The sequence below is a fragment of the Photinus pyralis genome, unplaced genomic scaffold (assembly GCF_008802855.1).
Source record: "Photinus pyralis isolate 1611_PpyrPB1 unplaced genomic scaffold, Ppyr1.3 Ppyr1.4_LG8, whole genome shotgun sequence".
Classification (NCBI taxonomy): domain Eukaryota; kingdom Metazoa; phylum Arthropoda; class Insecta; order Coleoptera; family Lampyridae; genus Photinus; species Photinus pyralis.
Window position 1 is genome coordinate 14,787,245 of NW_022170819.1, and position 14,776 is coordinate 14,802,020.

At 34.4% G+C, this 14,776-nt stretch overlaps 2 protein-coding genes across 8 annotated transcripts; both read right to left on the minus strand.

Annotated features, from left to right (window-relative positions):
* Positions 1 to 2,220: 2,220 nt before the first annotated feature.
* Positions 2,221 to 4,449, minus strand: LOC116177678 (proton-coupled folate transporter-like). Of its 5 annotated transcripts, none has more exons than XM_031496721.1 (7): positions 4,252 to 4,449; positions 3,156 to 4,072; positions 2,989 to 3,090; positions 2,742 to 2,879; positions 2,606 to 2,689; positions 2,400 to 2,436; positions 2,221 to 2,346 (listed from the first exon to the last, which is right to left on the minus strand). In XM_031496721.1, the coding sequence occupies exons 2-7, from the start codon at positions 4,066 to 4,068 to the stop codon at positions 2,247 to 2,249; spliced, it is 1,374 nt and encodes a 457-aa protein (XP_031352581.1). In that variant the 5' UTR covers positions 4,069 to 4,072; positions 4,252 to 4,449; the 3' UTR covers positions 2,221 to 2,246. The 5 variants fall into 5 exon arrangements, with proteins under 5 accessions (XP_031352581.1, XP_031352579.1, XP_031352578.1 ...); XM_031496719.1 differs by having other exon boundaries at positions 2,400 to 2,556; positions 4,256 to 4,448; XM_031496718.1 differs by having other exon boundaries at positions 2,400 to 2,556; positions 4,252 to 4,448.
* Positions 4,450 to 5,590: 1,141 nt separating this feature from the next.
* On the minus strand, positions 5,591 to 12,489 carry LOC116177676 (proton-coupled folate transporter-like). Of its 3 annotated transcripts, none has more exons than XM_031496715.1 (7): positions 12,037 to 12,480; positions 10,434 to 11,348; positions 10,051 to 10,152; positions 8,172 to 8,309; positions 8,039 to 8,122; positions 7,305 to 7,461; positions 5,591 to 5,786 (listed from the first exon to the last, which is right to left on the minus strand). In XM_031496715.1, exons 2-7 carry the CDS (start codon positions 11,338 to 11,340, stop codon positions 5,651 to 5,653), a joined length of 1,524 nt encoding a protein of 507 aa, XP_031352575.1. In that variant the 5' UTR covers positions 11,341 to 11,348; positions 12,037 to 12,480; the 3' UTR covers positions 5,591 to 5,650. The 3 variants fall into 3 exon arrangements, 2 of the variants coding, with proteins under 2 accessions (XP_031352575.1, XP_031352576.1); XR_004146728.1 differs by lacking the exon at positions 5,591 to 5,786 and adding an exon at positions 7,843 to 7,986 and having other exon boundaries at positions 7,356 to 7,461; positions 12,037 to 12,489; XM_031496716.1 differs by lacking the exon at positions 10,051 to 10,152 and having other exon boundaries at positions 12,037 to 12,488.
* Positions 12,490 to 14,776: the final 2,287 nt, after the last annotated feature.

The following is a 14,776-nucleotide window of genomic DNA, read 5'->3' on the forward strand; positions in this document are numbered from 1 at the left end:
GGCACCCTTATTTTAGATTTCCGACCCCAAGTATCCTATATCAAAATACTCCCCTACGCACCACCTACACGCTCCCAAACGGTGGCAGGTACTATAGGAATCACCCTGTATAAAAGTACATGGGTACAATCACCAGGTGCCCACAAATAATGCAAAACCAGATTAAGACATACGTAACATCATCAACAAATACAAAAATAAATCACCTGAATCACAGATTAACCACTTGTAGTTAATTTGTGCCTGAATTAATGCAACAAGAAGAAGCACTGAACACCAAAAAACAAGTGCAGCTTTCACTATTTTTTCTTGAGTTCACACGCTGCTCTCCCACCGGGCGATCAAGTTTGCCCCACAACTGAAACTGCTTCTATTTCATTCTTAATAAGTAAATTAGGCTTTAAATAATAAGATATGATACAAGTTATTTGTATGATGATGTGCCTTATAAACGCGTTTGCGTCTTTTTTCACAAACATATGAAATGTCGAAATATGGGAAATTTTGTAGTAAGCACGCTTTTTATTACGAGGTATCTCTAAAAATGTAACATTTGCGAATAAGTTAATTAAATAAAGAAGAACTTCTTTACCCCAGATGTTGATTCGCAAGTAACGTAGTCACGAGTGAATTAACATTCACAAGATGGTCTCTCGTTATCGTCGTGATAGGTAATATAAATATTTGACTTGACTAAGAGTAGCCAAAACTGTTATTTACTCATTGAACAGAAAACGTGGAAACACTTAGGAGTAGTTAGGGCCTAGGACAGAGAAAGTGCCTGCAATATGCACCCAACTGTGTTGGAAAATACGCTAAAAACGAGGGCATATTACCAAACTATGCCGTCAACGAAGGAAGAAACTAATAAGTCAATCTAAAAAAGACCTTAGTACCAAAATAAGTAATAATGAGGGCCGCTTGAATAGTCGCACTCGCATGCATGGGATGCATGCAGATAAATTAAATAGAAATGTTAAGGAAGTAAGAAATAATCTTAAGTTAGTATCATTTTAAAACAGAATAACGATTAAAAAATGGGTTTTACGCAATGGTGCTAAACGAGATTGCTTCACCTGTCGATTACTGATTGGGTAAATAATTTGCAAATAGTTCAAAAGTCAAATGGCAAATTGCGAATCCGTCCCAAACCAAGGCATAAACATTACTTAATACTGGCGATTATAAAATGTAATGTTTATTTAATTTTATGTTTATGTAATACTCATGTTTTTATAGTAATTGATCTTACACGTAGGTTTTGGCACATAACATTGGACCAAACCTTTATAAGTAGAACCATTGAATAAAAACACAATTTACTATTTAACATTAGAACGTATAAAGGGTGTCAAAATTAGAGTCCATCTTTCTTAAACTTTAATCCAGATGTTTAAAAGTCCGTAAATCTTTTTTTAGTCATTGAGTTCTGTAACGAGTTCCGGCTTGGCACCGGCCTCTCCAGCATTTACAGTAGATAGAGTATAATATCTCATAATTAGGCCTACACGTGCCCAAAATTGTTGACTAGGAAGTGCGTGACAAGATTTAACTGACTGAAAGTTCTGGGGAAAGCAACATTTCTATTTTCTCGTGAACTATTCATGGGAATTGCTTTCCTTGACCATTCGCCTATTATAGAGTTACGTTTCTGGTACCATTCCGGAAATTATTTCATTTGTTAACTAAGCAAATTCTTGGGATATTGAAAAAAAAATCCACAGTCCGTCGATTTGCAAGAATCATTGGGACAATTTTTGGAAAAGGTTGTTTTAAGGTTCCATGCATCTATAAAAAAAATTAAGAAAGCTCTGGGAGTCACCCAGTTTGAAAGACAAATCATCGTTTTTTTAACTTGTTTATTTAGTTAATCGATCACTATGAAACTTATGGCGATCGCGTTTGTCATATTGCTTTGTTATCAAAAGAAGTGACCAAATTTCGAAAGAATCGAATAAATTTTACTTAGTAATGACAGATTTAGTGTTTAAATCTGTGGTAATAACAAATTGTTCATTTTCGGGATCACTTTTTTTTCTATTTTTCATAAAAAAACAATAACATTTGAAAATGAACGTTCCATACCAACTGTATCTTATAGAAAACTCACAAGGTAGCGAAAAGAAATTTGAAAAAAGTTAAGCCGTTTTCTCGTAATCGCAAAGACTGACGGGACAGACGGCCTAATCGGACTGGCATGACGAAATTAAAACGCAAAACCTTTTTTTAAATTTATTGTAGAGTGCTTAGTCACGATTTCTGTTCTCTGGTGAAAATAGCTCCCTACTTTCCGGAAATTTGAAATCTTCTTCCACAAAACGTTCATTTCTTTTTGAATACAGCCACCTTAAACAAAGAAATGAACTGTTGTACTGCTAAAAATATAAACTTCAACTTACAAATACAACAAAATTGCAGGTATCGTCAGCGTGATTCCTAGAACATAAAATGACGCAGAAAATATGTTAAGTGTTGCTTTATAAAGTGCGCTGTACATAGGTACGTATAACAAGATTGTTAAAGATTCGGCGATGCCAAATAAAGAGTTCACTTTTCCTTAAAAATATATGATCACAATTAATTACACAAGAGTTAATACACCTACCCAAGTCTTTCTCTTCAACCAACTTTGTTATTATCGAACGAGATGCTACAAATGAGGTTCCATTAAATGCTTCTATTAGCGCACCTTTAAAAAAACGGTAAAAAGTGTGAACAATGTAGTACACTGGGTACTCTACCTATATAAAATACAAATGACTTCTCCGCCAGCATAAAAACAATTCCTCCACATATTTTACTTACACTGGAAATTGCTCCCAATACTGCATCATCAAACTTCAACCATTTTGAAAATATCAGTATTGCGGCGAAATTTCCTATAAAAAAGTTTACAATGTCGTTCTTCGTACGATCTCTTATACAACTGAACTGTTTGATTTAAAACGAACTCGTTTCGCGTTTAGCACGTAGTAGGTACCTACTCACCTGTTAGATGAGCCACGGAAGTATAACCGAAATATATGCTACAATCAATTTCGTTCCAATTAAATTTGAGTCTTGTATACAAATAAAGAAGTGCACCTTCTCCTACAACATGCGTTTAGATTTATAGAGAAACAGTTGGTTAGCATAAAAAAACTGCTATAGCTTACCGGCGAAGGGTCCTAGCACAAAGATTGCCAGAAGCACTATTACGAAAATCTGTTTCCTTTGTATGCCACGATTTGGTTGGATAAGGAAGTGGAAAGTAGACAGAGTCTTTTTAATATTAACAATGTCTTTCATTAGTTCGTATTTCGTACGAGTTTTTTTCTCAATGGGCGCCTCTTCCTTTACTTTGTAATATGCATACAGTCCTGCTAATGCATACAAAACTAGCGACAACGAAAATACTCCATAAAATCCTATGCCTTTATAAATCACGCCGCTTAATGCACTCCCAATTGTTACACATATGCAGAATAAAGTATGCACAATTCCTATTCTAAATGTCCTATCCTCACTACTACTAATGGCAGAGACGTGCGTGAACACGCCAAGAAATAACATATTCGAACCTCCTGTAATTGCGGTGGGAAGAACTTCGACAAGAGTATTCACTTCCATTGGCAATTCGTAAAAATAATAAGTGCAGAAGATGAATGCAATGTTGGTAATTAGTTCACCGATAATAGGTAAAAGCAGTAAAATCTTCCTAGTCTTATTACGATCACTCCACGATCCCAAAAATGGTAATAAAATCGCAGGAAAAACACCATATACCACAAATTTCCACACGTACGCTGCAGCAACGACCTTCTGCACGGCCACTTCATCGTCATCGTTGTATCCTGAACGGTCCCGTTGGTGAATAGCATCACATACTGAGTCACTCATGTTAAGATTAACTCTGCAAGACTTTTCCAAACTTAAATTCTGTATTGTAAGTGCGGACATGTGAAATGGTAACATGAACAGTATTAAAACTGGTTCAACTGTAATTCCTTTCCAAATTTTGCACAAAACGTCCCTGACATGTCTCCTTGGTGTTACTTTCAACTTTGCATCCATTAGGGTCCCTTCCATTTCGCTAGAAAATTAGTGAATTAAGATGACGTGCTGATATTGCCTTACTCTGTGAGACGTGATCAGTTAGTCCCCTTTAGGACACAAATGGTTCGTTGTAAAAATTGAAGATTTTTACGATGTTATAAAATAATTGGTTGGTGTGCTATTTATTTAAATAGCGATATCTAAGAGTTTACTTACCTACCTACACGTACTACACTTTTTATGCAACTAAGCTCTTTACTACTTGATTAATAATAATCAATACCATTCAACTAGAAATTATATTATGTGTCGATTTATTTATCTTTTTTATCAGTACTATTCCCTCACGTTTATCGTAGAACAATATGTCTACTGTATTAAGTACTATCGTCTTGTTTAAACATACTGAACAACTGATTAGTTAGGTAAGTACATACAGAAGCAGAATAAATAATAATAATAAAAATTATTATAACCAGAACTATAAATAACAAACGCTATTAGTTAATAAAGACGTCCGTTCAGATCTATTCGTACGATGTTCCTATCAGTAAGGCTCATTTATTGTGCATCGCGTATAATAAAACGTACCTACTGTTATTTGAATAGCTATTATCTCACAAATCAAGCACAAAGAAAGTAGACGAATAAACAAAGTGAGAAAATGTTAATTCAAGTTGAGTGATATAAATCTGGTCAGCGCATACAGGTAGGCATTAAATCGCTCGCCTCTCTGTTATTTTATAATTTGTATTAGAGTTTGGCACTCACTCACACTATCGTTCTTTATCCAAACGGCCTAGCAGTATTCCGGTGAACCATTTATTCGCATCAGAAAAGCTTATCCCAGAAATGAAATTATATTGTTATCGCTAGGACCTGTTTTGTGAAATAATGATGCCCGAAATGAAAACTCGCAGAAGCGATTTTTTCTGAAATATCGGTAAAATAATCAGATTAGTTAAAGAACCATTAGTGATGCCGCCGTGAAGAGACCAAGTCTCGTCTCGTAGACGAGACGAGACTGACCATGAGCACAGACCATACCATGAGTCTCGGCGAGCGTGTCGACGAGACTCTCGTTTGGTCTCGAAGTCTTTTTTCTATTTATTTGTACTGTTTTTTTAAATGTTTAATCAGGAGAATCCATTCAAGTAGCACGAATAATTTTGTCTAATATGACGTGTACAAAATTTAGTGCCAATCGGTTCAGCCGTTTAGCCGGAAATGAGAGTACAGGCGGACCGACAGATCGACATCATCGAAATATTGTTTGATACCGGATTCCTGGTGCTTCCAAACGTGCATTTCCATCAAAAAAGTGGGTGGTCATTTTTTACCTCAATGCAATACCTCCCTTACTAACGTGCGGGTAGTAAAAAATTACTTACAGGTAATTGATTCGGTCCTGTGCTTTATCTGAAATCCCAAAATTGAGAATGAGGCATTGCCACTTTACTAATAAAAAAGTTTTTGTTAATCATTTTTATAAGAACGATCGCACAAAGAAACTATAAAATGTAAAATATAAGGTATAGGTATGTATAAAATAAAAAATGTGTGAGTGACCTTTTATTCATATCACAGTTTAGTAGAAACAATTTATATCATATATTTATGTTCCAGCAACCATTTGTGGAAGACTTTGAGGACTTTGGTATACTTTTGGAGTTTCGTCTAATGCGTAATGTTCGATTCCACCGCTATGCACTTCCGACACAAACCGTTCGTTCCTTTTGGAGTACAGCCAGCTTAAATTGTGAAGTAATGTTAAACTTTTTAATTATAGCCCAACCCAGCATACATTAGATATTAGACGGTCCCAGAATTGGATGTAGAAAGGAGTACAGTCTGCAGTAATAGTAACTATACCTGTTTTTTTAGGGGTTAGTTTAATACTCATGACCGTCTGCCTCTCACTCGACAATTCTGGATGTACACTGGTCGCAGTTATTAAAACAAGACTAGGATTATCATTGCCGAGGTTAATGTTAAATTCGATACTATAGTCCAACTGAAGTACGGGTCTTTTGGGAATACAGTAAGTGCTTACTATTCTTATAGAATAAGAGAACAGTACTGGACAATTAATACGAGCAATTTAAGTCAGGTACACTTGGCAAAATGGTTACAATGACAACGGTATTTGTAGATGAGTAAAGATAGTAAGACATTTAGCCTCTAACAGCACTCCCTTTATTCCCATAATTTGAACCCAATACAATCAAGGAATCAGGAGCGGACTGACCCGGGGGGGCGGGTGGCGGTTGCCATCTGGCCTGTAGATCATAATGGCCCGTTGGAAATTTATAAGTATGTGCTGTAGGTATTTAGTTTCTTGCACTATTAATAAATTATTAACACGTTTCTCTAATTGGGGTTGATGTTAGGTTGTTAAAAAATTCTGTTTTAATTGAAGTGTTTTACAATGAATTTATCATTTTTTTGTCGTAGCATGAAAGTGCTGAAATACAATGATAGGCGACGCACCTCGTGTGGATTGTACATTTTGTTACTTTTAATTATCAGCTGCAATTTAAAAAAAACTGTATGGTAATTTTCTATAAGAAAACTTTTTTTCCGGGTCGATCTGAGACAATTTTTTCTTCGGGGCTCAAAAAAAGGCAGTGTATAACCTTCCTTTTTTACCAAAAATCGACTGCACCAAAATTTCTCGGGAAAACACTTTTCTTATTAATTTTGGTGCGTAGAATCCAAAACAATTCGTACTTTTTCGATCAGACTTCTCAATCAAAAGTTATAGAGTAGAACCAATTTCGAAAGAAAATTCAAAGGGCTGTAACTTTTAAACTAGTAGCCCAATCTTGGAACTGTTTGAAATTATGGATTCTACAGGCCACATTCTATAAGAAATTTTTTTTTCCGGGTCGATCTGAGACAATTTTTTTTCGGGGCTCAAAATTATTAACACGTTTCTCTAATTGGGGTTAATGTTAGGTTGTTAAATAAATGAAGTGTTTTACAATGAATTTATCATTTTTTGTCGTAGCATGAAAGTGCTGAAATACAATTATAGGCGACGCACCTCGTGTGGATTGTATATTTTGTTTTAATTATCAGCTGCAATTTTTAAAAAAACTGTATGGGAATTGATTTTCGAGAAAGGAGTACTGTTTTTGTGGTGCACCCCCCCCCCCCGCGCCAATACTTTAATGGCCCGTAACCTATGCAATTCCACCTGGCCGTTAAGTACCCGGTCCGCCCCTGCAAGGAATGTAGAACGTTATAAGTACTACGTAGAAACTTACATGTACATTATTATCGGCGGGATGGTAAGACAAGACCCGACGACAAAAAAGGTTCCTGGGAAAATCTGAATGGTAGACTTATAGAGCGCACTAAAGGCAGGTCCATATATCAAAGTTGTAATTGCTTCCGCCATCCCGAATAAGGAATTCACTTTACCTTAAAACAGTCAGAGTTAGGAAAATATTTTCAAAACTGATTTATGTAATGAACAGTGGAACATAAAATGTTGGTGCGAATTCAGAAACTTTGCACTCTACATCGGTCTGTCAGTCTGTATATTTTCAAAAATTCGAAAAGTTCAATCTCTATACTATGCTATCTTCTAAATGAAAAAATCATTATTATTAAGAAGCGAAATATTTGATACGTCCTATCTTAGTGAAACAGGATTTTCTGCTGTCGTTGTGTAAAAACTGACTGAACTCTATAAACTTTAAAATTGATATTCTGAAGGATAAATGATGATGATGCGATGTATGAAGTTCTCCATTTTAGGTGAGCCCGGTGCTGGTTATGATTGAGGGTAACGATACTTACCCTCAATAAAATCATGATGAATTGAAAATTTCCAACCCCTTAATGTCGCCTTTTCCAACGACAGTAATCATTAAAATATAGTGTCATGTTATTCAGCAACTTGGAATGATTTCATCAAATAGTAATTAAACTAAGATCTCTTTCCTGTTTTATTTTTTCAGTTTATCAGTATATTTTCCATTGCATATTTGCTTACCTAAATCTTGTTCCAAGACAAGCTTTGTAATGATCGATCTGGATGCAGCAAATGCGGTACCATTGAATACCTCTGCAAGCGTTCCTATAATTATATCGTAAAAAGGTATAGTTTATTGAAATACTACTTATACCCAAATAAAATACTAAAGTCGTCTGTGCGAAGATGTATACTATTCCACCACCGATTTTGCTAACGCTCGAAATAATACCTAAGATCGCATCATCGAATTTTAACCATTTCGAAAATATTAATATCGCGAAGGAGTTCCCTAAAACATACACCTAGACAATGAATTCTCTGTGGTACGGTACGCCCAATTTTGGAATAAATGCACTATTTTTTAGCAATGACGATTTATGCTTTATTTGGTGAGTTGGGCATATAATAATCCACTATGTTCATTTTATCATACAATCATTATTATAAGCTGGTATGATAAAACCAGAGCGCGTTGGCTTGTATTTGGTCAAAGTAATAACATCTTATATATAATAGCTGTAAATAAAGTGATACATAAAATGGGAGAGGTAGTATAAACTAAATTGTCTATAAAACAGTGTTTAGATATAAATTATGTAGGCTAACCCTTAACTTGTCTTTATATGAGAAAGATAATGATCAACCATAAAAATACATTTGACGTTGATGGATTGAAATAGGGAACTATTAATAGAAGTCTTTAAAATTGTAAAAAGAACATTTGTCCAAAAATAGATCATATAAATTCAAAACTCAATATAAAAAGAGTTTAACGACGTAGGTATATACGTACGACTGGAGGGCGGTTTGTTTAGTTAACTTTTAGAAAACCCCCTTTAATAAGTTTATGTGACAATGCTTCCAGAAACAAACAAATTAAAAAATTCACCTTTTTATAACATTAAGATTTCTTTTTCTTGTCTTTTCTTCTTAATTATTGGACTTAGGGCAGCTTTGATTTTTCTCCGTCAAGGGCTATAGGTAAATCGTAAAGTTGTAGAGTGAGGTAGGTATACAGGGTGGTGACTTGCGTAACGCATCATAGGGAATTCAATGTAAAATTCATAACATGCGATTATTGGCTCCCCAAATTATTTTAGAGCAAAAATGTATTAAGGTTTTTTTGTAGAAAAAATTTTTTTACGTCAATCAACCGTATTAGTTTTCAATTTTTTGCATAATAAAGACGGAAAATTGGAAAAATAAAACCCCCATCTTTTTCAATAATCTGTGATGCCATGGAATTTTATAATACAAAAACTACGCCAACATCCGTCATGCCATGGAATGTCTGCTATAAAACAAATCAAATTCTATCAAAAAGTATTATATTTAGAACAGCGAAATCATCATAAAGAAAGACCAAATTACTAAAAACGGTTTCCTAATATAACAATTTACAATAAATGTTCGAATAATAATTCACAATTAACTGCAAGACAGTAACCAAGTCGATCATAAAATTCATTTCGAACTGCTGCTAATTGATAACTGGATATCTTTTTGTTTTAGAAAATTCCATGGCATCGCAGATTATTGAAAAAGATGCGGGTTTTATTTTTCCAATTTTCCGTCTTTATTATGCAAAAAATTGAAAACTAATACGGTTGATTGACGTAAAAATTTTTTTCTACAAAAAACCTTAATACATTTGTGCTCTAAAATAATTTGGGGAGCCAATAATCGCATGTTATGAATTTTACATTGAAATCCCTATGATGCGTTACGCAAGTCACCACCCTGTATATCGGGTCAAGTTTTCTTGTTCTTATATCATTAATATAGCAAAATAATTTCTATACAGGGAACCAATTCAATTAAAAATTGAAAGTTCAGATTATTTAGGTAAAGAAAAGGATGATCAACCTTTAATTGCAAAAACTTATTGGTCGTGTCTAATTTTCATATTTAAAAACCTCGATTCAACTCTCAAATCGATAAAAAAACTTAATGAGAGACGTATTAACCCCTCCATTTGGCTCGGTATCAAGTCGCACACACTTACATGACATACCTAATACTGTACTTACCAACAAGATGCGCTACTGAATAGATGCCAGTAAAAAGGCTGTAATCAATTTCGCTCCAACTAAATTTTAATCTTGTGTACAAATAAAGTACTGTTTCTTCCCCTAACAATTTCAAATTGGTAAGTTTCTTAAAAAAATGTATAACATGGGAAATTGATCCCTATGGCCAGTAGGGAAAAATTTCCGTGTTACCAAGTGCTTCGTGAGTGAGCGCATAAAGTTTCCATCCATACAAAATGCACAAGAGGTAAATAATTAAGCTAATGGTTCACGATTGAATCAAATAACTGCAGCTACCTGATACATTTTAATTGAATTCATTTGAGTTCCTTTCCTTAGTGGTAAAAGGGGAAACTTTATGCTGCCTGCATGAAGAAAATTACCTTGACCTGGTCCCAGAACTAAAATAGCCAAAATTAGAATTAAATAAATCTGTTTCGATTGAGCTGCACGACGTCTATTCCACAAGAAGTTGAATGTGGTCAGAGTTTGTTTCACATTGACCATATCCTTCACACGTGCACATTTAGAAAGTGGTCCCGGCCGATTGCACGGCGCTTCATTAATTCCATAGTATGCATACAGTCCTCCTAATGCATACATTATTAAAGACGATACGAAGACACCATAAAATCCTATTAAAGTGTACACAATTCCGCTACAAGCATATCCTACTGTTGTGCTTATTCCGTATAAAATATGTATGACTCCAAGTCTAAACGTTCTGTCTTCTATACTACTGATGGAGGCAACGTAGGTGAATACACCAAGCAGTAACATATTGATACCTCCCGTAATCGCGGTGGGAAGCACTTCAACCACCGTGTTTACTTCCATCGGCAGTTCGTAAAAGAAAAAAGTACATAAAATAAAACCGACATTGGTAATTACTTCACCGGCCATAGGCAGGAGCATCAACACCTTTCGAGTATTATGCCGGTCACTCCAAGATCCCAACAAGGGTAGCAAGATCGCGGGGAAAACACTGAAGATAACATTTTTCCAAACGTATGCAGACGCAACAACCTTTTGCACAGCGATCTCGTCAACTTTATCGTAAGCGTCATCGATATGCTGATGGATCGCATCACATACCGAAGTGTTCAGGTTAAGATTCACGCGACAGGCCTTTTCTAAACTTAAATTTTGTATCGTTAACGCCGACATGGAATAAGGTAAACAAAAACATATCAAGAATGGTTCGACGGTTATGCCCCTTCTTAGTTTGTGGATTCGCTGACGAATAGTTCCTTTTCGTGGAGGTTTGCTTGCTTCTACTTCTAATTCCATATTGATTTCTGAAAAAAGGGACTAATAAAGGGTAAATTATTAGTATATGCAATGCAATATGGTACCGGCGCGCCGACCATCTTCCAGCCAATGATGTCAGTGAAGATCGAAAACAGAACAATGCTAAAAGATGCGTTTCATCATCTTGTAATATGTGGCATAATTGGTATTAAAAAAAGTTACTAACTACTTCCATACGTTCGGGTCACGGCCTTCAATCAGAATGGGAATTATTGGCCCCCCAGATGTACTCTGCACGGACCGACTATAGACTTTGATGTGAAACTGAAATTGGGCCCCCAAAGAGCTGTACTCTGCACCGACCGGCGACAAAGTTATGACAATGTGACTCTATGATGATTTCTAGTTCTTGGCTTAATTTATTTCTTCGAGATCCACCCGAAGGTATCCCCTTGTAAAATATGACCCAATAAGCGATTTCTCTTATACGATAAATGATATAAATATTTAACTAGATAATAAGATAACCTATAGCTATACCCTCCCTGCAATATGCTGACTTTACTTTGAACATATTGTATACATGTGCTATCTTGTGTGTGGACGTTTAAATTATTAAATATTATCAAATGATAAATCGCGTCGAGATCAAATTCGCAGTCGAATGTGTATGTACACAATACCAGTACCATATTTTGCATTGCATAATAAATAAAATTAGAAAGTGCTACTTACGTTCAAAATGTTAGTTCCGAAAGTGAATATTTTGTCATCAATTACAGAAGTCGTACTACACGAGATCGCACTAACGAAAAAAATCTTTATCAAATGAATATATTCTATCAGTGTCTAGATTCCACGTTTTGAAGGATATACGGAACTGTTCTGTTGCCATTTTTATTATACAACAAAGCTAGCATCAACAAAAATTCTTTAAGGAAGTCCGAATTAGTTGTTCATCTACTCTAGTCTTCAAAATGAACTATATAACAATTACAATTTCGTAATGGTTCGATTTGTGTTAAATAGTAAATGTATGTACAGTCTAGCGAGTGATAACCTTGGAGATAAGTACCATTGAATGTTGTTTAGTAGGTACTTACTACCTTTTCTACCTAGAAAATGTTTGTGTTATATAACTGCATAAAAATAGTAGGAAATATTAATTTATGTCAACAATTATAAATTAACAGACCGAGGTATTAGTCTAACGAGGAACAAGTTGCCTGAAGATGTAATGAGCTATTGCCAACACAGCAATAATTATCATTATCAATGTATACTATAAATATAGAAAATAAATAAGTAGTACCGTTGAGTAAACTGATTTCGTTATGGTTTGGTAATACATAACAAGAACAACACGCGTGATAAGATTATGATTCTTTATTACCTCTTATACAGTGTCATCGAAAAAGGTGGACTCGATTTTAATTTATTAAATTGTAACAGTATTAACGGATCGATTTCAACGAAACTAATGTTTTTTTCCGAATATTTTTAGAACCCTCTCAAAACCTCTAGAAAATCATGCGAACCATTAGAATCTTCAAAACCTTTAGATTCATTATAGATTAGAATTTCTACAGAACATTTCTTGGGAGGTTTGAAACCTTTAGACTCTTCAGAACTCTCAGAATTCTTATCTATAATCTTCGTAGAACTTTCTGTAATTTTCGTAGAATCATCTTCCTTGCAATTTAATATTGCGGGGACTATGAAGATCGAATTTTTTACGTCACGAAATTAGACGATACTATAATACAATACGACAAAATAATAAAAAATAAGTATACAAAAATAAAAATCTATAAAAAGTAAGGACATGTTTTATATCGTGCATTTGAAATAAGAATGACAGATGTCATTAAAATGCACACTCATCTGTTTCACTTTATCTACCCTTACGGTTATAAAATAAAGAAATTAAATTAGCCTTATGGACCGCCAATGGTTTAACTCTACACAGACAAGAAATAATACAATTTATCTCAAACCATTTACAGTTTATTCTACCCATCGCCCGCATAAAATTACAATTAAACATCATGCCCTAGACAATTATCAAGAGCACATACAGGCAGCCAGCATGTCAATAGACGATTGGCCCATTAACACTAACAGCTGTTGACTGCCCGCCAAAATATATATTAAAAAAGAACCGATTCGAGAAATTCCACAACACTTGGTCATCGATTCCTAGCTGGAGGAGATTAACGTTCAATTTTCAGCAAAATGAAGGTCAAATTAGCTGTGAGAGTGAATACTTAGGGTTTTACTATTGTAATCTTTATTACACAATCGATTATATACTTTATAATTTTATTTTGAATGTTACATAAACCCAAATTATGAAAACGAGGTTAGTACCTTACTTTGTGTGTGGAGGAATATAAATCACTATACTCAACCATTTTGTATTTTTGAATTTCATTATCGACAAGATCGATTAGTGATTTCCTATGTTAATGTATGTATGGGTCCGACGCAAGCAGCTTTTCTAGGTCAAAGGACAATAAAAAATTAATGTTATCCAAGCGAGAATAATAAGGTAAGTTTAAATATTTTTGTTCGATTAAGCTAATCGGTGATTTATTTTGGGTGTTCCAAATGTTTTTTATCAGGATCTACCATGCGTAAAAGGGTATAGTTAATTCATGCACGTCTACCTAATTATTATAAAAATCTATAAATCATTTGACCAATTTGTTCTGAGTTTTGATCAATATACAATTATAATTTGCTACTTAGGAGTTATTACTTGCTGGACAGTACAAAGTCAAAGAACCCCATTTGTAGTCAAATTTCAGCTAACGAACAGGAGATCTTTTGTGTAAGCCAGGAGAGTGAAAAGGTAGCATTTAATAGCTAACCGAAACACTAGCCAAAACGCTAGTCGGAGGCATAATTATTTTTATGATACAGTTTTCTGGTTGTTATTTTACATTTAATTAAAAAAAACAGACGCAATTGTCATTTACTTGCTGTTCGATAAACCTGTTTACATAATTAGTTCTCGATTATTATACATGGTCTGTACTCTGTTGTGTTTAATAATGAAGAAAATATGTAAAACTGAAAAGGATGATAGAAATATACCTACCTACCTGGAATGTATACTATTGGTGGTCTAACAACTATTTGCAATAACATTGAAATACAAATTGACACCAGAGATTAGTTTGGTTCAATTAAGCGGAATCGACTGTATTTAAGAAATGATATTCTTACAAGATGGCCGCTTCATAAAAAATAGTCATAATTCATAATCTCAATTTATTACATTTTATACTTCTGGGACAGACCATAACTAAGTTTATCATGTAGGTACGAAATGTAGGTAGCAAAAAAATGCAACAATTCTGAGGCATTAAAGGGAAGGCAAACCCTAGGGCCAACCTTAATTACATACTAGTTATGTATATAACTATTGCAAATTACCTAGTCATAATTAAAGAATCAAGAATAAAAATAT

Excerpts from the sequence above, each read along its gene's own strand:
- LOC116177676 (XM_031496715.1), bottom strand. The coding sequence starts at position 11,340 with ATGGAATTAGAAGTAGAAGCAAGCAAACCTCCACGAAAAGGAACTATT. Across the intron at positions 8,310-10,050 it reads TTCAGTAGCGCATCTTGTTG|GGAACTCCTTCGCGATATTA; the intron begins GTAAGTACAGTA and ends TGTATGTTTTAG. Across the intron at positions 5,787-7,304 it reads CCGCCGATAATAATGTACAT|CTGGCTGTACTCCAAAAGGA; the intron begins GTAAGTTTCTAC and ends TCACAATTTAAG.
- LOC116177678 (XM_031496719.1), bottom strand. The coding sequence starts at position 4,068 with ATGGAAGGGACCCTAATGGATGCAAAGTTGAAAGTAACACCAAGGAGA. Across the intron at positions 3,091-3,155 it reads TGTGCTAGGACCCTTCGCCG|GAGAAGGTGCACTTCTTTAT; the intron begins GTAAGCTATAGC and ends CGCATGTTGTAG. Across the intron at positions 2,347-2,399 it reads CCTGCAATTTTGTTGTATTT|GTGGCTGTATTCAAAAAGAA; the intron begins GTAAGTTGAAGT and ends TCTTTGTTTAAG.